The sequence below is a fragment of the Arvicola amphibius genome, chromosome 8, assembly GCF_903992535.2.
Source record: "Arvicola amphibius chromosome 8, mArvAmp1.2, whole genome shotgun sequence".
Lineage (NCBI taxonomy): Eukaryota > Metazoa > Chordata > Mammalia > Rodentia > Cricetidae > Arvicola > Arvicola amphibius.
The window spans coordinates 116,505,302-116,526,655 of NC_052054.1; the positions used below are offsets into that span (position 1 = coordinate 116,505,302).

Sequence of the window (21,354 nt, forward strand, 5' to 3'; positions counted from 1 at the left end):
CCCTCTGCTGCCAGAGAGGAGCCTGCCACTGGAGGGCATGGCTGAGCAAAGTGGATGCTGGCCCCGAAACAGTCACCTGGCCGGTCACAGGAAGCCAGGCTTAACGACCTGAGCCTGCCAAGCTTGCCCATTCCCCTGTCCTTCTGCCTTCTCTTCAGAGCCCAGAACTCATGCCTGGCTAGCTTCCTGTTTCCATGCCAGGCTTGTTCACGTGCCCGGCGGGGATATGCTTAGATTTCTTAGTAAATGTCTGTTTCAGGGGTTTAGTTCTGGTTGAGTAATAAGAAGTATAAAAGAAAGGTCTTTCTCTGGATCAGGCTGAGAGACAGGACCCAGCCTGAGGGTGCTGGGAAGGAGAGTGAATGACCATGTGAACAGGGGCATCTGGTCGGAACCTGCCGGCCTGAGCAGAGGGTGAAGAAAGGGACTGTACTGATAGGCACATAGTGCTTACCCCTAAACTCTGACTGCCCATGACTTCACGGTGTTGAGATGAGGAGGCTGGCTCATCAGGTGGCAGCTGACGGCGAAAGGCAGGATTGTGAGTAACTAGAAAGTTTAACAGGGGTACTGGCCTGGTTGGGGAAGCCCATAGCCTGCCTTGAACTTTAGATTGATGCTGGCTGGGCCGCTAAGCAGGCCAAGAGCCAGTGTGTCTGTAGGACTCGGGACGCTGGCCTGTATCCTGGGATATTTTGGTGGACATGGGCATGCATGTGCAGGAGCAACCCAGCTCACGCTCTGTGCAGAGAAGGTCCAGGAGGTTGGCAAGCAGGGCAGGAAAGACCTAGGTAGAGAACTGACTGGACTGGATCCTCTCAGCAGGAGCTCCAAAGTACTGGAAGCCGGCCAGGCTTCTTCCAGAGCTCAGGTGGCCTGGCTGCTCTCCTGTGCTTTCTGTGCTGTGGTTCATTTCAATATCTTTTATTTTTTTAAGATTTATTTATTATTTATACAGTATTCTGTCTGCATGTATGCCTGCCGGCCAGAAGAGGGCACCAGATCTCATCACAGATGGTTGTGAGCCACTATGTGGTTGCTGGAAATCGAACTCAGGACCTCTGGAAGTGCTCTTAACTGCTCTTAACTGCTGAGTCATCTCTCCAGCCCCCTCAATTCAATTTCCTAGAAGTTAATTTTTGCAAACTCTAGCATTTCTCTGCTGAGATCATAGAGAATAGATGGAGGCTTTTATTCCTCCCAGGACCTGCCGTGCAAGGAGAGTGTGGAGTTTGGTAGTAGGCAGGATGAAGGGAAACCCTGAGTTGGGGAGGAGGATCAGAGAGCCATGAAGCTGCCTCCTCCCACCAATCCTTTTCCTCCTGACCCTTCTGCTGTGTTTGACCTTGGAATATGGTTGCAAAGTACCTTGCATTCGAGTGGACAGCCTCAAAGATGCTAAGTGCGCTGCTTAGCATCACTTGCTCACTAGTGTGCTTTTTATTTCATTGGCTAAATTTGTCCCAGATGCTTTCTAAGAATAGAAATATGGACAAGGCCAGTTCCTGCCCTCTCAGTGCCACAGGAACCCGGGGCAGGACAGCCTTCCAGGATGGGGTGGTGTGCTGGGAAGGAGGGAACTGTGACACCCACAGGGTCATGACTCACATTTAGCAGAAAGACTTTCAGGAGGACTGAGTATGTGGTAGGCCAGTAGTGTGGTGCTTGCTTAGTTTATACAGAACCCTGGGTTCAACCCCTAGCGTGCTGAGGAGGAAGTGAGGGGGGGGGGGCTGAAGAAACTGAGAAAAGAAGGACCTAGAATGCAGCTGGAGGTACAGGCAGGGGCAGGACATGAAGGGCCTGCAATCTTCCTCCAGAGAGTTTGAACTTGTTAAGGGACTGATTAGATGGGAGCTGCAGAGGGGGACCAAGGCCTGGTTAATGTTCCGTGGCCTGTCACTCTGATCTCCAGGGGATGACGGATTAGTAGGGTGTCGCTGTCCTCCAGATTGTGGCAGGAAGCATGCATATTAGAACAAGTCAGGGTGCAGGCGGTGGTGCCGCATGCCTCTGTTCCCAGCACTCGGGAGGCAGATGCAGGCAGATCTCTGTGAGTTCGAGGCCAGCCTGGTCTACAAAGCAAGTTCCAGGACAGCCAAGGCTACACAGAAAAATTCTGTCTTGAAGCAACACACACACACACACACACACCCACACACACACAAGTCAGGGGAGAGGCAGTGGATCATTTCATCAGGGGGCCAGCTTAGGGACTGTGTGTGAAGGAGATGCAGCACTTCCCAGAGGATCCTGAGATAGTCAGAGCTCCCACTCTGCCGCTGGCAACGTCCCCCATATAAAACGACGGAAGCAGCAGACCAACCCATACGGCTGATGGGAGAAAAGTCAGAACCCTCCTCCTCACGCTCATGCTCGTGCTGGGGTGGCCCAGGCTTGGGGGTGCACTCCGCTCCCGGTGTTTGCACCCCACACAGACAGTGGGTGCTTTGCAGAGTGGTTCTTTAGGGTTATCTGTATAGTATTGTGAAGACACAATACTATACAGATTTCAGCCAGCATTGAATCAGCCACATCCCCTCCAGAACGCGAGCTGTGAAGGAAGAATAGCTGTGGTAGAGTCCAGATAGCTCTACTACATTCTTTTTATCAGTTGTACAATATTCTACAGTAAAAGGGACTTAAATTGTTAGGCCACCCCTGTGTTGAAAGATTTTGTTCCCAATAAAAGGAACCAAAATGTTTTTGCCTTTTTGCCACCATAAAGGAAGTTTCATATATGGATATGTGTGTGCGTGCGTGTGTGTGTGTGTGTGTGTGTGTGTGGTGTGTGTCTGTGTGTGACTGAGGGGATGGCTCAATGTGTGTGTGTGTGTGTGTGTGTGTGTGTGTGTGTGTGTGTGTGTGACTGTGGGGATGGCTCAGTGTGTGTGTGTGTGTGTGTGTGTGTGTGTGACTGCGGGGATGGCTCAGTGTGTTTGTGTGTGTGTATGTGTGTGTGTGACTACGGGGATGGCTCAGTGTGTGTGTGTGTGTGTGTGTGACTGTGGGGATGGCTCAGTGTGTGTGTGTGTGTGTGTGTGTATGTGACTGCGGGGATGGCTCAGTGTGTGTGTGTGTGTGTGTGTGACTGTGGGGATGGCTCAGTGTGTGTGTGTGCGTGTGTGTGTGTGACTGCGGGGATGGCTCAGTGTGTGTGTGTGTGTGTGTGTGTGACTGCGGGGATGGCTCAGTGTGTGTGTGTGTGTGTGTGTGTGTGTGTGACTGTGGGGATGGCTCAGTGTGTGTGTGTGTGTGTGTGTGTGTGTGTGTGTGTGATTGCGGAGATGACTCAGTGGGTCCAAAGCTTGCTGCCGAAGCACGAGGTCCTGAGCTTGGAATCCCCGGATCCGTGTAAGGCCAACCACAGGAGCACACGTCTGTGGCAGGATGGGAAGTGGGGGTGGAACCGTCATCCCAGGAGCTTGCGGGCAGCTAATCTGACATCCACATCCACCGTGGTAAACAAAGCTTGTCTCAAACAGGATGGGAGGCAAGGACTGGCACCCAGAGTTGCCCTCTGACCAAATGCACGCTGTGTCATATGTGCTCCCACACTCCCACACATGTACATGTATGACATACACACACACACACACACACACACAAAATACTTTTTAGATGTTAGGTATGTGTTGGTATAATTTCATGTCTGCAATTTAATCACACATGTGGATCCCTGAAAGTACGGCTTCTGGGCCAAAGGACACATATGTGTTTGATCTTAGTAGATGCTGCCAGGTTATTTCCTAAAGCCAGCAGAATTTTCCTCTAGCTCCACCAATGTTTGGGGATGTCTGCTCTTTTCGAACTTCACCAGCACAGCACGCATCTGTTTCCCAGTGAGAGGAACTGGACAGGCCCCTTTTAAGTTCGGAGTGTAGGTCCCTGACTCCTGTGAGGCTCATTGGCTCTATTGCCTTCTATTTCTGGGTGCCCTCTGTTCAAGCCCTGGCCCAGTTTACTCCTGGGGCCAATTCCCTTCCATTTCTCAGAGTTCTATCAAGCGGTGGCCTTAGGACCCTTTGTCACTAGCTTTTCCAGCTGGTTGCACGGCAATATCTACTTTGCTACCATGTGAGGCCTTGGAATGGGTGGTTCTCCTCACACTGCTGTGTGCTTCAAGATCCCCAACCCTCTGGGAACCTGTTCTCTAGCCTGTGTCCAAGCCTCAACAGCCTCCTGGGTGGTACTGCCAGCATTCTGAGAAGTTGCAAATGCCCCCTTCCTGAGATGTAGACAGAGGCTGCTTGTTCATTTCCCAGCTGCCCAGACCCGAAATAATCACCCAGAAACTATATTAATTAAAACACTGCTTGATCAATCACTTAGGTGTATTGCTAGGTAGCTCTTATGTCTTAAATCAGTCCATTTCTGTTATCTTATATTTTACCACGAGGCTCGTGGTTTACTGGTACCACTTTCTCCTCTGGCAACTTCATGGCGTCTCTGTGACTCCACCAACTCTCTCGCTATACCTCTCTATATATTCTGCACTGCTATAGGCCGAAGCAGCTTCTTTATTAACCAATGGTAATAAAACATACTCATAGCTTACAGAGGGGAATACCACATCACCGAGACCTTATGGAAGAAGGGTCAGTGGCCCGCCCTAAGTGACTCACCTATACAAGTGACACCCTTGGCTTCTGGTTTCCAAAAGGAGAGCCCCAGTCTTCACTTTCCTTTACTTGTTTTGGGTCTGGTTCCGTCTCTAGTTAGCTTTTGTTTGTTTAAAGATGGTGTCTTAGCCACTGTTCCATTATTGTGATGAAACACCATTTCTAAAACAACTATTTTAAAATTAAGCATTTAATTGGGTGCTTGCTTACAGTTTTAGAGAGTTAGTTCATGCCCATCATGGCAGGGAGCAAACAGGCACGGTACTGGAGAAGTAACTAAGAGCTCACACCATGTCCTGCAGGCAGCAGGTTTTGAAACCTTCCAAGCCCATCCCTCCAACATGGCCACACCTCCTCCAGCGTGGCCACACTTCCTCCAGCATGGTCACACCTCCTCCAATGTGGTCACACCTCCTCCAATGTGGTCACACCTCCTCCAGCGTGGCCACACCTCCTCCAGCATGGTCACACCTCCTCCAGCGTGGCCACACCTCCTCCAATGTGGTCACACCTCCTCCAGCGTGGCCACACCTCCTTCAATGTGACCACACCTCCAGCAACAAGACCACACCTCTTAATCCTTCCCAAACAGTTCCCCTAACAGGGAATCAGGCATTCAAACATATGAGGGGCCATTCTTCATCAAACCTCCACACAGGGTCTCATTCTTCACCCCCAGCTAGTCTGGAGTTCACCATGCAGCCTAAATTGACTTTCAGGAGTCCTGCCCATTCACCCAAGTGCTAGTGTTACAAGTGTGGGCCGTCATGTTGGCTATTCCTGGGTTTGGGGACATTTCTGAAAGGAGAATCCACCTAGCTACACTTACTCACCAGAACCTGGGCCAACTTCTGAAATGAGGGTGTGAAATTCAGGGGGTATATAGTGAAAGCCCCTCTGCCTATCTGACTGGCCCCCTTTACATGGCTTCACTCCTCTCCTTTGCCTTCTTCAGGGCCTTCCTCTTTCCCAGTGACCAGCAGCTGGACCTGGATCTGTGGGTGGAGCAAGCAGAGCTTAGCTGCAATGAGCTCCACCAAATGCGTGCAGAGGATAATTGCCTCTTCTCCATCAACCCCAAGGCTGGGACCCTGAGCCCTGGGCAGGAGCAGATGGTGGAGTTCAAATACAGGTGCTGCTGCACCCCATGCCCTGCCCCTCCTTCCAGGAGATTCCCTGGCTCTGACTTTTCTCTGTGTGACTCCAGGGGACCCTAGACAATCCCCCTGGGAAGCCTCTCCTGCAGGGGAGGTCTGTGTCATTCCTGCCTCCTCCCAGCTCAGAGGTGGTTGTCTGGCTCAAAGCTGCACTTGTTTTCCCACTTAAAGAGGACTCAGGAACTCACTGTCCTTTTCTTCTCCTTCCAGCCACGTGTTCATTGGCACTGATCGCCTCTCGGTGCTCTTCAAGGTGTCCCATGGACGGGAGATCCTGGTGAGACCTCATATCTAGTCCCGCTGGGGACCGGCTATGGGAGCTCTTTGGGCATCCAAGAGAGGAGTAGGGAGTGGTGCCCCTGGGGACCCGGGGCCTGCATCTCTGCTGGGTGTGCCAGTTCTTGCAGGGCAGCATGCCATCCACGGGCTCTTTGTTCCAGCTACACTTCATAGGCGTGACAGTAAAGCTGGAGCAGAAGTACGTGCACTTCACCTCCACCAGCCACCAGTTCATCCCTGTCCCCATTGGGGACACCCTGCCCCCTCGCCAGGTCAGTGGCCTGTGTCAAACCTGTCGCCAAGAGGTATAAGCATTGCTCTCTGTGTGTCTGTCAGTCCGTACAGGATGGCAGACACTGCCCCACATGGGATGACTGGGGAGATCTAAGGCCAGAATCTTCTGGTAGTTAAGCCCTTTGCCAGGCTTCATTCCCGTGCAAATTGTTCCCCTGTTAGCAAAAGGGTCTTCCAACTTCTTTGATCATGGACCACGCTAGTATATGTTATACCATTTATGTTTCACTCCAGCGTTTCCATTCACATACACAATGTTACTGCAAATCTGCTCCTATCTACAAAGTACACAAATGACATCTGTGTTTCTTTCTGTCCTGTTCTAAGTGCTAGCTATGTCCCATCAGTTCATTTAGACCTGTTTGCTAAGAGGTCTCAGCTACAGTTTGGAAATCACTACTCTTAGAAGCCCCTTTCTCTAGAGAGTTGAGGGTCAGACTGTGAATTCGTAAGTTGCCAACTTTGTGTGTGTGTGTGTGTGTGTGTGTGAGAGAGAGAGAGAGAGAGAGAGAGAGAGAGAGAGAGCTCTTTTTTAAAAATCATTCTCTAGGGGCTGGAGAGATGGCTCAGTGGTTAAGAGCATTGCCTGCTCTTCCAAAGGTCCTGAGTTCAATTCCCAGCAGCCACATGGTGGCTCACAACCTTCTGTAATGGGGTCTGGTGCCCTCTTCTGGCCTGCAGGCATACACACAGACAGAACATTGTATACATAATAAATAAATAAATATTTAAAAAATCATTCTCTACCAGCCAAGCTAGCTCCAGGAAGAGAGTGATTGAGGAGAATATCTATGTTAACCTCTGGCCTCCACATGTATATGCAAACTTGTGTACATACACCTACAATGGTGTCTGGTGTAAGTGCCCCTCTATTGGGATTTGAGGAAATTCACACATAGCCCACACACCATCTAAAGCTTTCAATCTAGTCCACACTTGCACTAGGCTCTTGTGTAAACTTGGCAAGTGTAAACTGAGGGTAAATGAAGTTGCTGTTTTACAAGCAGAATTGCTGATATCCTAAAATGTTACAGACTGAATATTCAAGTATCAGAGGGGAAAATGACTGGGGGGGGCTCCGAGGTTTATCGTGAAGATAAGCTGCCCTCCCCAAATGCAGAGAGTCCTGGGCTATCTGCTCTGCAGTCTTGAGCTGGTTGCCACCTCCCCATTCCTGCCCTTGTAGATTTATGAACTCTATAATGGCGGCTCGGTACCTGTGACATACGAGGTCCAGGTCAGCATTCTGTCACAAGCTCAAGAAAAGAATTTTGACCATCCTATTTTCTGCTGCCTGAACCCCCGAGGGGAGATCCAGCCAGGTACTACTGCTCAGATTCTGTGGATCTTCTCACCCATCGAGGCCAAGACCTACACAGTGAGCGGTGGCCTGGGTAGTACTGGGAAGGGTTGGTGTTGGAGCTGTGACTTCCTCGCCGTACCTGATTTCACCGGTTCCTTCCCCACCTCGCTGTAACTTCCCAGGTGGATGTACCCATACACATCCTTGGATGGAACTCAGCTGTCATCCGCTTCCAGGGAGTGGGATACGACCCCTACATCATGGGTGACACGGCTCCTTTCCACAACATCTCCTCATGGGACAACAGCTCCATATACTCTAGACTGATGGTTCCTGGGCAGGTGGGAGGAAGGAAGCTTGGAGGGTCTTAGAGTCCAGGGTGGCCAGCATCAAGGGCTGGGAAGGCGAGAGAGAAAAGGAGATAGGTTAAGGAGGGATAGAGGGTGAGGCTCCAGCTTCAGAGAGCATCAGCTGTGCAAGAGGCTTGCCCTGCCAGCCAATGTTTGGTACCCTTGGTGCACTAGACGTAGTATGTATGTGTGATGTGTAGTGTGGTATGCGTGGGACACTCCACCTTCCTCAGCACCCTTGGTCCCAGCCTTGTTTGTAAGCATAGGGCTAAGATTATTGTGAGTTATACAGAAATCTTCCTATTCTAGATACTGTCTTCATATACAACAATCCCTCTTTTGGGCTCAGGTAGATTTTGCTCAAGATATTAGTGGTCACTAATACTACTATTAGTCCACATGCTTCTTATTTTTGGAAAGCCTGGCACATTCATCTAGTCACCCATTTATTCAGTTACCCATATATGTACTTTTTCATCCTTCTATACAACCATGTATCCTTTTATTCAACCATGTACCTTCTATTCAACCATGTATCCTTCTATTCAACCATGTATCCTTCTATTCAACCATGTATCCTTCTATACAACCATGTATCCTTCTATTCAACCATGTATCCTTCTATACAACCATGTATCCTTCTATACAACCATGTATCCTTCTATTCAACCATGTATCCTTCTATACAACCATGTATCCTTCTATTCAACCATGTATCCTTCTATACAACCATGTATCCTTCTATTCAACCATGTATCCTTCTATACAACCATGTATCCTTCTATTCAACCATGTATCCTTCTATACAACCATGTATCCTTCTATACAACCATGTATCCTTCTATTCAACCATGTATCCTTCTATACAACCATGTATCCTTCTATTCAACCATGTATCTATGGACCCACCCATCTAATCACTACACATCTGCCCATTTTTCCATTAAGAGCCCCATTAGACCCCTAATTCAGGATGAACACTGGAAATCCTGGGAACACAGCAGGCTTCAGGGTGAGGCTTTTGGGAGCTATCCTAGCTCTGCCTGTGTGAGGAATTTGGGGAATTTGCCTGTGCCCCTGAACCTTCAGAGTTCACCCAACTCCAGGAAATAACTGTGCCCAGAGCAGAGGCCACTGTGAGGCTCAGACGTATGGGAAACTCCTAACAATAATCATCCAGCAGGAAATGCATAGGAACTGGTAGTGTTTCTACGGTTTCTTCTGCATGCCCCCAGACTGAGGCTGTGCTGTATTCACCGGCAGAACGTCTTCCTGTCCCAGTCTCACATTTCCCTGGGAAACATCCCTGTGCAGAGCAAGTGTAGCCGCCTGCTCTTCCTCAACAACATCTCCAAAAGTGAGACAATTGTCTTCACCTGGCAGCCAAGGTCCTTAGACTTCGGAGAGGTCAGAGTCCTTTGCTCCCACAATCAGAACTTGTGGCCAGACTCCAGACCCGTTCTGTACTGCCCCATCTCACCTCGTCCCAGCCCATCCCACCCCATCCCCGCTCTCCTATCACTTTCCACCGTGCCCCATCTCGTCCCTCCTCTCCTGCCCCATCCCATCCTGTCCTATTCCATAGCATCTCATCCCACCCTACCTTGTAAGAGCTTGCGTCATTCTATCCTCTGTCATCCTTCTGCCCAAACCCACAGGACTGTCCCTAAATCAACAGGTAACTGTGAGCCCCATGGAAGGAGAGGTGGCTCCTGAAGAGGCAACCCCAATCCTGGTGACCCTGAAGGCCTCAGTCCACGCCAGCTTCTACAGCATGGACCTGATATGCAAGGTAGGGACCAGCTACAGAGAAACACGTGGGGACTGAGACACAGCTTCCAAATATGGAATAGAGGAGGGCTCCGAGTTCTCTAAACCCTCAGAAAAAGACAGGAGCCAGCGTACCAAGCTAAGCTCTAGCAGAGAGCCTACAGATCTAGACTCCTTTCACCTTGTGCTGGGCCCAGGTCTACCGGCAGGAACTCATGCATCAGTACCACAAGGACTTACAGGAGTGGAATGAGGAGAAGGCTCGGCAGGAGGTGGAGTTCACCATCACAGATATGAAAGTGAAGGTGAGGAGCGGAGCGGGCCTCAGCTTCCCCAATCCCGCCAGTTTTACCAGAAGAGATGGAGGTGATGGGCTGAGGTAGCCGCCCTCCATGAGAAACTGGCCAATCTGCCCGCTAGACTTGCTAGACTAGGCACAGCAGCTCCCCAGCTCTCCTGAGCCACCCAGGGTGAGGAAGGCTGGCTGGCAATCCCTGGCTTCACGCAGAAGGATTTCACAGGAGCCTGTTGTGTGCTGAGTGCCGAGAACACAAAGGAAATGACACAGGGCTCACCTTCTGACGGAGGACACTGGCAGGCTCTGGAAAGAGCCTTAGGTTTGATTGTTGGTTTTAACCTTTGCTAATTGGGTGACCCTGGTTAGACCCCTTAACCTTTTAGTCCCTTGACTATAAAATGAAAATAACATGAATTAGGGAGTTCAGCTCTTCCCGTCACCATCTCTGAGGTTACAGGCACGGGGCACCACTCTCAGTCAACAGCAAATGTCTTGAACTATCTTCTCATGCGAGCGGAGAGTCCACTGTGGAGCTACTGCTACAAGCACTACCGTGCGCAGGGCGCCTATAGTCGAGCACACATCCAGCGACCATTTCCAAAACACAGGCTGCTCTATCTCTGCCGGGAGACTGACAGTAAACATAAAACATCCTGCTTCCTCCTAATTTCACCCCCTGCCTCCACTCACATTTTTATCCCCCAGTCTCCTCTGTGACCACCACACAGAACTCTCAGGAAGGTTCTGCTGCTCTGAAGCCTGGGCCCCTCTGAATACAGATCATATAGGCAAGCGAGACTGCTTTCCAATCGTCTTCAGGATGTAGGCCGTTTCCTTGTCTCTCTGAGTCTCAAAGACACAGGGCACCAAGGATGAGCACCTTCAGGGCCGGCCTCTCTCCATCTAATCAATCTTCTTCTCCATTCTTCATTTGACTACGCAGATTTTCCTTGTGTGTTCCTAGGCGGCACTTACCTAGGGAAGGTTCGAGAAAAGGGGTATCATGGGCAAAACCGAGAGGGAAACAAGGTCTGGTTATACAGAGGGACGGAAGTGGGCATGGCTGGGGCTGTCAGATCCTAACCTGGGATCTCCCTTACAGAGGAGATCACATTGCACAGCCTGTGAACCTGTAAAGAAGTACAAGGTGAGCCAGAAAGCCCCCGCCTGGCCATTCTTGGGGTAGCTGGAAAGGTCCTTGCTTGTCTCCAGAGATACCCTCCAGCCCTGAGTCAGCCTACTAGAGGAGAGGGAGTAAAATACTAGTAGGCAAGAAACCATCCTAGGGAGTGAGGCTAGGGGGCTCCTTGGCAGCGGGAGTAGAGCTCCCTATCACCTCTGCCTCCTTCTTCCTAAAGACCCTGCCTCCCATCACAAACCAACCATCTCTCAGCCGACCTGCCAGCTGGAACCTGAAGCTGGCAAAGGAGGAGACATCATGGCCGTGTCCTCAACCACCTGTGCCAGGCCTGCTCTGTCTAGGCCTCACTGCGAGGGCCCATGCCATTGACTACTACCTGGCCAACTTCTTCTCTGAGTTTCCCTGCTACTTCCTGTACCGGTGAACTCTTGGGGAAGTGTGGGCCACCTTCCTGTAGTCTGAATCCTCTCCCCCTTTTGTAGGACAGCAGAAGCCCACACTCAACCTTTAGGAAGGGCTGAAGCAAGAATTGGGGCAATAAGAATCATCATTACTGCCTCTCTCTCTCTCTCTCTCCCTCCCTCCCTCCCTCCCTCCCTCCTTCCCTCCCTCTCTTAGTTTTCTGAGACAGAATTTCTCTGTGTAACAGCCCTGGCTGTCCTGGAACTCACTTTGTAGACCAGGATGACCTCAATGCTTAGGTCCCTTTGAAGAGAGTAATAAAGAGGCTCCTGAGGAATCCACCAAGGTGTCCCACCCTCCCCTTTTGCCCACCTGAAGCCTCTGGGTCCTGCTCTAACCTAAGGGTTGGGTGCAGCTCTCTGAGTACAGCAGTAATACTTTGTTAAGACTGGGTGTGCGCCCATCATATTGCGTCCTCAGGACTGGGGCAGCTACCATCATGACTTGTGCCCCCCCCCCCAGTAGCCTAGTAGCTTTCCAAGTCCACTCAGAATATCCTGGTCTACCCCAGGGAGCTGCCAAAGAAGAAATTATGCAGAGAAGAATCAAAAGGTTTTGAGGAAGAAACCCCTGATAAGGGGGATCCTGTCTGGAGGCAGAAGAAGCAGCTTCTGGTTGACTGTCTCACGGCTATCATCAGGTACCCACTGCTCTGTGCACCTTCATCCTCCTCCTCCCATCCCTCCGGCTGCATTGGACAAAGCATCAGAAGCTCCAGTGCTCCACTCCTGAGGAAAAGAGAATTCTTTTGCAAGGTCCCCCTGCTGGAGGACCCTTGGGACAGAACCACTCTGATAGAACTGGCTAGACAGATCTTCAGGGTTGAGTCCTAATTGGTCGCTTTTCTGTGGCTGGTCTGATGTTATCTATAGGATATCTATAGTTGCCCATGGCCTTGGGCGCTCTGCCCTTTGTGTGTGCCTTTCTGGCTTTCTGGCTCTGCCTGCACTACATCCTGTTCACCTCTAAGACTCTACGGGGCTCAGGGTTGCCATGTTCTAAGGGCTCTCCTTCCAGACCTGGCAATTGATAGTAAAACAGTAGCCAGAACTGTCCCTTAGCAAGCAGGGAAGCCAACACTGTCCTAGCTAAAAGCCCTTCCACTATATTCCATATCTTCTTCTTCTTCTTCTTCTTCTTCTTTTTTCCTACCCAGAGGCCTGCTGGAAGACAAGACTTTCCACGAGGCTGTGGACCAAAGTCTGGAGGAGCAAGTTCCTTACTTCTGCCAGTTCTGGAACGAGCAGTCAGCCAGGTTCCTGGCCCACAAGAGCAGCTTGTACTTAATGCCAATCATGTCCCTGCCCTCCAGCTGCTACGAGAACGGGAAAGGCAAAGAGCAGGGGGAGGACAAATTCAGCTCCAGGAAGGATGCAGAAGAGGAAGAGAATGAAGATGAGGAAGAGGAAGAGGAGGAGGAGGAGGCAGAAGAAGAGGAAGAGGAGAGAGAAGAGGAAGAACTGAGCAAGGAGGAAATGGAAGAGGAGATAGACAAAGGGGTAAAGCTGACCTGGTCAGAGATCAAGGCCGCTGAACAGCCCACTGGGTCCCAGCAGTCCCTGCAGTGGCAATGGCAGCAGGATCTGAAAGGGATGATTCAAGAGGAGCAAGAAAACGACGAGAAAGAAGCCATTGGCAGGTGAGCGGCTGGGACCAGACGAGGGCTGGCCTCAGCTGGGGGACTCTCTTCCTAACTTGGGTCCCAGCGACAACCTCTTGGTGAGGTGAAACATTTGGGTGTGGGATTTTCAAGAGAGCAGAACCCAGCTTTATGTAGCATGCGGCACCAGATCGATAGCGTTTTCCAGCACAGCGCTCCCAGGAGTGGGGTGGTAGTCTTCAAAGTCTCTCAGTGGACAGGTAGGACCAGAGAAAAAGCTTGACTTTTTCTGATACCACGATCTCCTAGGACTTTGGGGGGGGGTAGTTTGTTCTGTCCCTTTGGGATTCCTTGACCACACACAGCCACTTCTGCATCCTCTTATGACTACTGTCCTCCAAACCTGGCTCTGGGATGGCAACGGCCAGGTTTGAATATTAGCCCCACACCTAGCATCTGTGACATTGTAACAGAAAGGCCCACAGTGTTAGGGCTGGGTGTAGGGCTTCCAATGGGAATCTGGGCAGAGCTAAGTGGAGAAGTGGCTTGCAGATCTGTGACCTTGCTAACCAGAGCAACACCCTCCTCCTCCCAGGCTACCAGCCTTCCTCAACCTGCAGGAGGCGATCCTAGAGAACATGATCCAGAACATTCTGGTGGAGGCAAGCCGTGGAGAGGTGGTGCTCACTTCAAGGCCCCGCATCATTGCCCTGCCACCAGTCAGCTTGCACAGGTCGGAGCCTGGGGTTATACTCATTGCTGGGAGGGGAGCAAGACAGGAGAGGCATTCCATGCGGTTGGAAGCCCCACCCTCATTCCTACCCTTGGCTTTCTGTTTTTCAGGCCAGACATCCTGTTGCCCATGCAACAAGGAGAAGTACTTTGCTCTGAGATGCAGCAACCTACAAATGACTGTTTGCTGGGGTCAGCATCCAGTCCCTCTTACATTCCTGCCTAAAGTCCCCCTGGTCCCTGCTAGTATTATTGTCCTGCTGGTAAAACATTTAGTGCCCCCTTATCTACTTGGATTTTATTTCCCTCTGCTTGGAGAAAGAAGTATATTGAGATGTGTGGAAGGTGAGAGCTGTCAGTGTTGATGGCAGAGACCCAGCTTACCTTTAGAAACCTGAGGATGAGTTTCCCATGGACTGGCATGAGGGCTTGATACTTGCAGAGGTGTGCTGGACTTAGTCTGGCCAGTGGAGGGCGCTCCAGGAGGGGCGCGGCTGGCTTGGCTACAGGGCATCCTGGAAGAACCTAGTGCTAGGCCCGGTGGGCTGAACAGGTGGTCATGGAGGCTGGATGGTCAATCCTTTCCACATCTGTTCCCCAGCACCTCCAGGGCCAGCCTGGTTCCCTGAACTCAGCTAAGAGGTTAAGAAACCGAGCCGTGTTGGCGCACACCTTTAATCTCAGCACTCGGGAGACAGAGGCAGGCGGATCTCTGTGAGTTCGAGGCCAGCATGGTCTATAGAGACAGTCCCAGAACAGTCAGAGCTACACAAAGAAACCCTGTCTCTAAAGACCAAACCAACACCAAAACAAACAAACAAAAAAAAGTTAAGGAGGATACTGAGGTACGAAATAGCAGGCCAGAATTAGGATCTGGACACTTTTGGAAGTCACGGTTCAAGGGACTAGAGACGCCACTCAGTGACCTCCATTACCAATCCTCAGACCCAGAGATGTTCTGTCTTCACTAGGACGTCCGCCTCTTTTTTTTTTTTTTTTCTACCTAAGCCCCGCCGGGCAGCCTCTGTCCTCTGCTCCTGCCTGAGCTCAGAGCCAGGTGGGTGGAAAAGTGACATCTGGTGTTGTTCCAGAGGCACTCAGGTCCCCGGCACCCTCCCTTGCACGCTGCCCCCACTCCCGCGCGCCCGGTGGTGCCGCTTCCGCGGCCAAGGCCTCTCTGCAGAAGCTTGGTCTCTGAGCCTGGGCAGGAGAGGGGGGAGGGGGACGCTCCGCCTCTATGAGTCAATATTTGCCCCGAGCAAACGGGCGCCCGGACAGGTGTGCGTGTGTGTGTGTGTGTGTGTGTGTGTGTGTGTGTGTGTAGGGGCGGGGACTGAACTGGCAGTATAAGAGTGCTCTGAACCCTGGCTAGGGCACAAGCTCCGGGGCGTGGGCTGGGGACGAAGCCAAGCTTGGCTGGTTTGGGCGGAGGGTCAGAAAAGCTGTGGAAGGTGGCCCGGGAGGGAGGGGCGAGCCAGGTGTGCACCTGTGGCGTCCGCCGCTGCAGCCGACGTGTCAGCCACAGCGGTGCGCAGGTGAGACCGGGCGGCTAGCGGAGCGGTGGCGCTGCGTTCGAGGAAGATCACCGACGAGACATCGCCGAGGACCGCCGCCAGGCCCCGGGTCCTCCGCTCCGGCCCCGCGACGAGCCCCTCGCACAAACCGGACCTGAGCGTTTTGTTCGTTCGGCTCGCGTGAGGCAGGAGCGGCTTCTCAGCATCAGCCCAGGGGCCGGCCAGATCGCCACGCAAGCACCTGCCAGCCGCCGCCACCGCCACCATATGGGTCGCAGAGACTGAGCACCGTGCCCGGGGGACATCCGGCTCCCGTCAGGCTCCGCCTGCCCTGCCCGCAGACTCTGAGCATGCCAGGGACAGCTAGCTGCCGGGTAATGCGGGCTGAGCAGGCTCCAGCGGGGTGACCGGAATGGGCTGAAGTCCAGAACAGAACCCCTTCTGAAGGTGGAAACTGGGATTCTAACCCTGATGTAGCAGGGCGAATTCTGTGGCCTTGGGCAAGTGTTTTCCCAGCCTCTTGGTTCTTTCATTTGCAAAAAAAGAAAAAAGAAAAAAGAAAAAAAAGAAAGAAAATGAGGCAGGCTTGGTTCTCATAAGAGTGAGGGCCTCCGCCAACCTCTTTAGCCTAGTTTCTGGGCTCCTACTGAGTCCCTTTAACCTGGCCCTCTAAGAGTCGGTGCCCCAGCTGTGAGGTTGTAGAAAACCCGGGTGCGATGGGCCGAGGCTTCTGTGCAGACTTAAATCTACCCCTCCAGCTCACTTCCATGCTGCCGCTGACACCCCGAAATTTCACTTCTACGACCTCCCCGTCTGCCTGTCAGTCCAATCATATCTGAGATCAGCAGACACCAAGGAGAACAAACACAGGATCTTCAGACACAGGACGGAGCTCACCACCTTTCTCAAACCCCATAATCTTGTATTCTCTGCAGCCCAGTCAGACAGGCTAGACTGAGTTTAGGTAGCGCTCAGCTCAGCTAGAGTTCCGCCATGGATCATTAGCCACAACCCAGATCTGGGATGGGCCACCCCTTTTTCAGTTACTTAAAATGCCTGCAATGGCCCGCAAGAAGGAGATTGTCTTACACTCTGGCAGAGAAGCCCAAACCGAGAGCTCTACACAAGGCCTGGAGGAGAGGCTAAGCCAGAGAGGAGTGATTTCAGGTGCCTCCATTCCTGCTTCTGAGGATGGGTGACAAAACCCAGCAGCAGGTTGAAGGTAGAAAAAGGTTCCCTGTACAGCGCGAAGGCCCCTGGCTGGTTTTCTATTAGGGTCAAGAAGCAATGGTGGAGAGTGGTACCCGCACAGATGCCAGGAAGAGCGAAAATAGAGCTATAATCCAGAACTTCCCATCCACCACCCCTGTCCCTAGCCCTGAGAGGCCCCCACAGGATCTGCGGAGTTTGAACCTAAGACATGGTTTTAAAGCGACTCTAATGAGGACGTGTTCTTAGCTGGGCTAGCCCCAAGGCCAGGCTAGCCCCAAGGCCAGGCTAGCCCCAAGGCCAGGCTAGCCCCAAGGGCTGTGTCCACATAGCCCTGTGTGATCCCCATCCTGGCCTCTTTGACCAGGGTCTTCCCTCCTTGCCCTCAGTGGTACTGAGTGATTTGCCCTCAGCAGTCTGGATCACCTTTCCTGTGTCTTTGATAGCACACACCCTCCCCTGCCCCAATTATAGCATGGAGCTAGCACTCCTTGGGGGTTCCAGGTCTTGAGTCTGCACACAGAGGTCTGTCCTTGGAATGGTCCCCACATATAAAAACAGCCCATGGAAGTAGGGTGACAAAGAGAGACCACGCAGTGGGCTGAGGATCTGGCCTGGTGATGGACATTAATTACTGCCCCTTGCTAAAGCTTCCTTCCTACATCCCCACCCCCTGCCCATTTCCTAGATTCACTTTTCCAGGCCATCGTGGGGCATCTGGCCTCTCCTCTGGGTCCCTCCCTGTCAGATCGAGGTGGAGTCTGACAGGCCTGCAGGTGCTGGGATAGAAGGGGGGTACCCAGCAGCTGGTGTGCGGGCTGCCCCTCCCCCTTCCTGCTCCAAGCCAAGCCAGAGCCTGCTTCCTGTCTTCCCTGTCAGCACTCCGGGCTGGGGGGAGGGAACAGGTAGGGGGAAGAGGAAAGGGACAGATCAGTTGAAGCGCTGCCCTGGGGGAGGGGGTGATGGGGAGACTGGGAAAGAAGAGGCCCGAGAACAGGGCAAAGACAAAGAGTGTAGCTCAGAGCCAAGTCAGGTCAGAAGCCGAGCGGAGCGCTTGAGAACTTTCAGACGGCGGCCGAGGCTAGAGCTAGCTAGCGGGAAACCAGGGGCAGAGGCCGAGAGAAACCAGACACACGCACGCGCGAGCACACACACACGGGGGGGGGGCGGGGGAGGTGAAAGAACAGAAGATGGAGACCGGAGAGGAGTGGAATAACAGGTCCAGTGGATGGATAAAAACCAGAGGTGTGGTGGAGGGAGAAGGGAGAGGGTGGCCTGTGGAAGTGACCCCAAGGGAGGAAGGACACAGAGGTGGGCCGCAAACGGTAACTGCGGGGATTGATAGGATGAACACCGCCTCATTCAAGGCCAGAAGATGGAAAGGTACGAGGCTCGTGCCCGCAGTCCCTGACCAGTGACGGACATGACTCCATCTTTCCCTGTCAGGTCACCTCGGAGCAACTGCCCTGCCCCCACCCACTCTGGTGCATCTGGCTGAGCCTTGGAACTTCTGGGCTCGGCGGCCTCTCAGGGTCTGTGTGAGAAGGGAGACTTAGGAGTGGGGGCTCACATCCAGGTGCTAATCCCTCTCCAGCCAGGTTAACACCGGAGCCTTGGTGACCTTCTCGGTGATTAATCCCCATGGAGACGAGTCTCGCCCCCTCACTCTGGCTAGGCCAGGTGGGTAACTGGTGATTCAGGTGGGGCAGGCAGGGGCGGGATGGGAAGAGAAGAGGGCCTTCCTCAGACATGGCAGGATCAAGGCTGGCATGACGGAGAGAGCCCCTCCAGCAGCCAGCCTAATTGACAGGTAAAGCAAGGGGTGGGGTTGGGGGAGGGCTGGCCAAGAAAAGCAGAGGAAACAGAGGTCGGGTCTTCAGCTCCACTCCCCACCCTTGTTCCCTTGCCAGCATAGGCCTGAGCAATAACGGGAACTTGGAACACCTCCCTGACCTGTCAAACTCCAGCCAGCAGAGTGGCTCCTGGGAGACAGGACGGAAAGTGAAAGAAGGGCCTCCCGTGGAGTGTTCTGCTGGCTTCCCCAGAGCCAGGATCAGGCTGGGAAAGGTGCTCGCTGCTGCCTTGACCCCTCCCAGTCCAACCCCACCCCATCCCAGAGGAAGTGGGGAGAACCCTGAAACTACACCAACAGCAAGGGTGTTTTGTTTTGTTGAGTGCGTGCTGCAGTCTGGCTCTGTGTTTTGCATACATTTAAATCCCCACAGTAATGAAGACAATGATTCCCATTTTGCAGAGGAGAAAATGGACTTTGAAACACAAGAGCTGGGATTTGATCTCAGGCAGCAGCGTGGCTCCAGTGCCTTCGTGTCCACAGCTAAAGAGTTAAGAAGATGCCTCTCTGGGTCACTGCAGAGGGGCATGTGTTCATGACAAAGCACACGATGGCGTCTTCAGCCCTCTCCGTGCTTGGCACATGATATTCTAATTGACAGAACTGTCTCCCCACAACAGCTGTCTGTTGAGTCCCAGGACAGGGCAATTCACACATCAAGTTGGTGGGATTGGTCCATGTACCTGTTACTGAGGACGACTCTACCAACACCTGACTGTGAACCTGTGTGCGTGTGTCCTCTCCCTGCCTCCTGCTGTCCTAGAAGCCTTGTGTGGCAGTGGGTGAGTAGGGGTGAAAACTGCCTCTCACCCCTCTGGTGGAGGTCAGCTCCCCAGTCCAACTGAGGACAGATGAGAGAGGGTGGGATAATGTGAGTGGGGCTCCCATCTGTCTGATGAACTGGGTTTGTCACACTGACTTAGCTTCGTCTCCTGGGAGACAAGGCTTGTACAGCCCCAGGGAAGGAAGTCCTCTGCTTGTTCCAGACCTGAAGTGGGGCGGGGACCAGAGGAACCAGGCTGCCAAGGAAAGGCTGGCAGTGGGACTCCGGTGCATGAGGGCACCACTCACAGAATTTGCATTTTTCAGTCCCCAAGGCCCTGGATAATTTCCCTGTGAAATTAGGGGAAGGGGTGGGATCAGGCCACCTTGAGGAGAGGACATTAGCCACCAGTACCTCTAAACTGCCCAGCAGCACTGAAAATAGGGCTTTTCATGGATTCAGACCCTACACACAGACACTGCCCCTTCCCTGGGCGTTTTCTGGACCTTTACTGAGATGGGGGTGTGAGTGAGAACTCAGGACTGGGTGTGGGCATTTATCTGCAGAGTCCACATGTCCCCACATGGGATGGAGGATTTGGGTGGAGGGTTAGATCCTTGCGGAAACAATCGTGGACCTGAGGGTCAGCGTGGAATGGGTATTTTCTTAAAATCATGGGTTGGGGCAGACAGTAGAAGAGGCGATGTGGATAAGGTCTTAGGACTTCTGCAGTGTGTGTGTGTGTGTGTGTGTGTGTGTGTGTGTGTGTGTGTGTGTGTGTGTCTCTGTGTGTGTCTGTGTGTGTGTGTGTGTGAAAGGACCCTACATGGGATGGTTGCCTTAGTGGGCTCAGAGTGGAGATTGCCTTGTGAGATCTCCATGTGATTTGGGGGTATAAATCTGAGGTTGCTGGGCTGTTTGTTTTTTTTCCTGACTGTTCCCTGAATGTCAGATCTGTGGATGTGGAGGAGGTAAAAGGGATGGAACTGAGCTGGCAAACAAAGCCACCTGGGCATCCATCCTTCAGGAAGCTCTAAGCTCAACTGATCTGGGAAAACAAACAGGAACAGCTGCCGGGGTTGGAGGGGGCATGACTGAGAGACCAGGGGCTGGAATTGGACCAGCCTAGTGGGAAAGGGAGGATGATGGAAGGAGTCTGCAGCACGGAGACCTCTAGGCCTCCATCCTTTTCTGGTACCTTCCCCTTCTTATTCTCTTGGGGGACACGGGACCTCAGTTGCTGTAGGCGGTGCGGTGGTGACAGACGCGCCATTTAGCTGACTGCAGATAGAACTAAAAGCCGCAGACGTGTGGTGAGACCTTTGCATTTTCCTGATGAGGACCCCAGGTGCAAGCAGAGTTGGGGGGGATGGCTGCTGTCAGGAGAACTTCCAGCTGGACAGGCTAGGCTTCTCATATAGATCACCACCCCAAAACCAGGAGCTCATCTTCCCTCTGTCTCTTTCCAAATCCTGAGGACTACTAACCATGGACTGGAAGCTACCCCCACCCAGGCCATGCTCCTGCTAAACAGAACATAGTTTCAGAAGTAACACACGAGCCCACAGTCACCAACAGCACAGCAGCCTACAGTCACCACCACAGCAATCACACACACACACACACACACACACACACACACACACACACACACACACACGGCTTTTTTTGTCAGTGCAGACTGACTCTGCCCCCTGGTGGCCACTTCTAGAATTGTTCAATGGAAGTAAAAAGATCTTTTATTATCTATCATTTTTTTCAAGCCTTACTTCTTGATGCAGCTAGGACTTGTGAAACAGAGAAGAAGCAAGAATAGTAAGCATTCAGGAGTAACTGCTGCCTTATATGGAGTCTGAACTTTTCCCCATAGTCTGGGGGAAAAAAATCACAGGCCTGTTATGTGTGTCTAGCCCTCTCTAAGGAAGAGTCAAGCAGCTAAACAGTAATTCTGGCTCCACCCTCAATCAAACCTAGTCAGATTTGTCCCATTTTACCCTCATGTTCTCCT

General features: G+C 52.3%; 1 protein-coding gene across 1 annotated transcript in view; it reads left to right on the top strand.

Annotated features, from left to right (window-relative positions):
• Cfap65 (cilia and flagella associated protein 65) overlaps nt 1-14,234 on the top strand; it is a 34,359-nt gene extending 20,125 nt beyond the window's left edge. Inside the window, exons 20-33 of the mRNA XM_042055629.1 lie at nt 5,578-5,754; nt 5,990-6,056; nt 6,220-6,330; nt 7,539-7,730; nt 7,838-7,996; nt 9,269-9,412; nt 9,684-9,797; nt 9,973-10,080; nt 11,176-11,220; nt 11,432-11,634; nt 12,188-12,316; nt 12,833-13,315; nt 13,872-14,009; nt 14,120-14,234. Coding sequence (XP_041911563.1) covers nt 5,578-5,754; nt 5,990-6,056; nt 6,220-6,330; nt 7,539-7,730; nt 7,838-7,996; nt 9,269-9,412; nt 9,684-9,797; nt 9,973-10,080; nt 11,176-11,220; nt 11,432-11,634; nt 12,188-12,316; nt 12,833-13,315; nt 13,872-14,009; nt 14,120-14,234 — 2,185 coding nt within the window. The remainder of the gene's footprint in view (nt 1-5,577; nt 5,755-5,989; nt 6,057-6,219; nt 6,331-7,538; nt 7,731-7,837; nt 7,997-9,268; nt 9,413-9,683; nt 9,798-9,972; nt 10,081-11,175; nt 11,221-11,431; nt 11,635-12,187; nt 12,317-12,832; nt 13,316-13,871; nt 14,010-14,119) is intronic.
• Nucleotides 14,235-21,354: the final 7,120 nt, after the last annotated feature.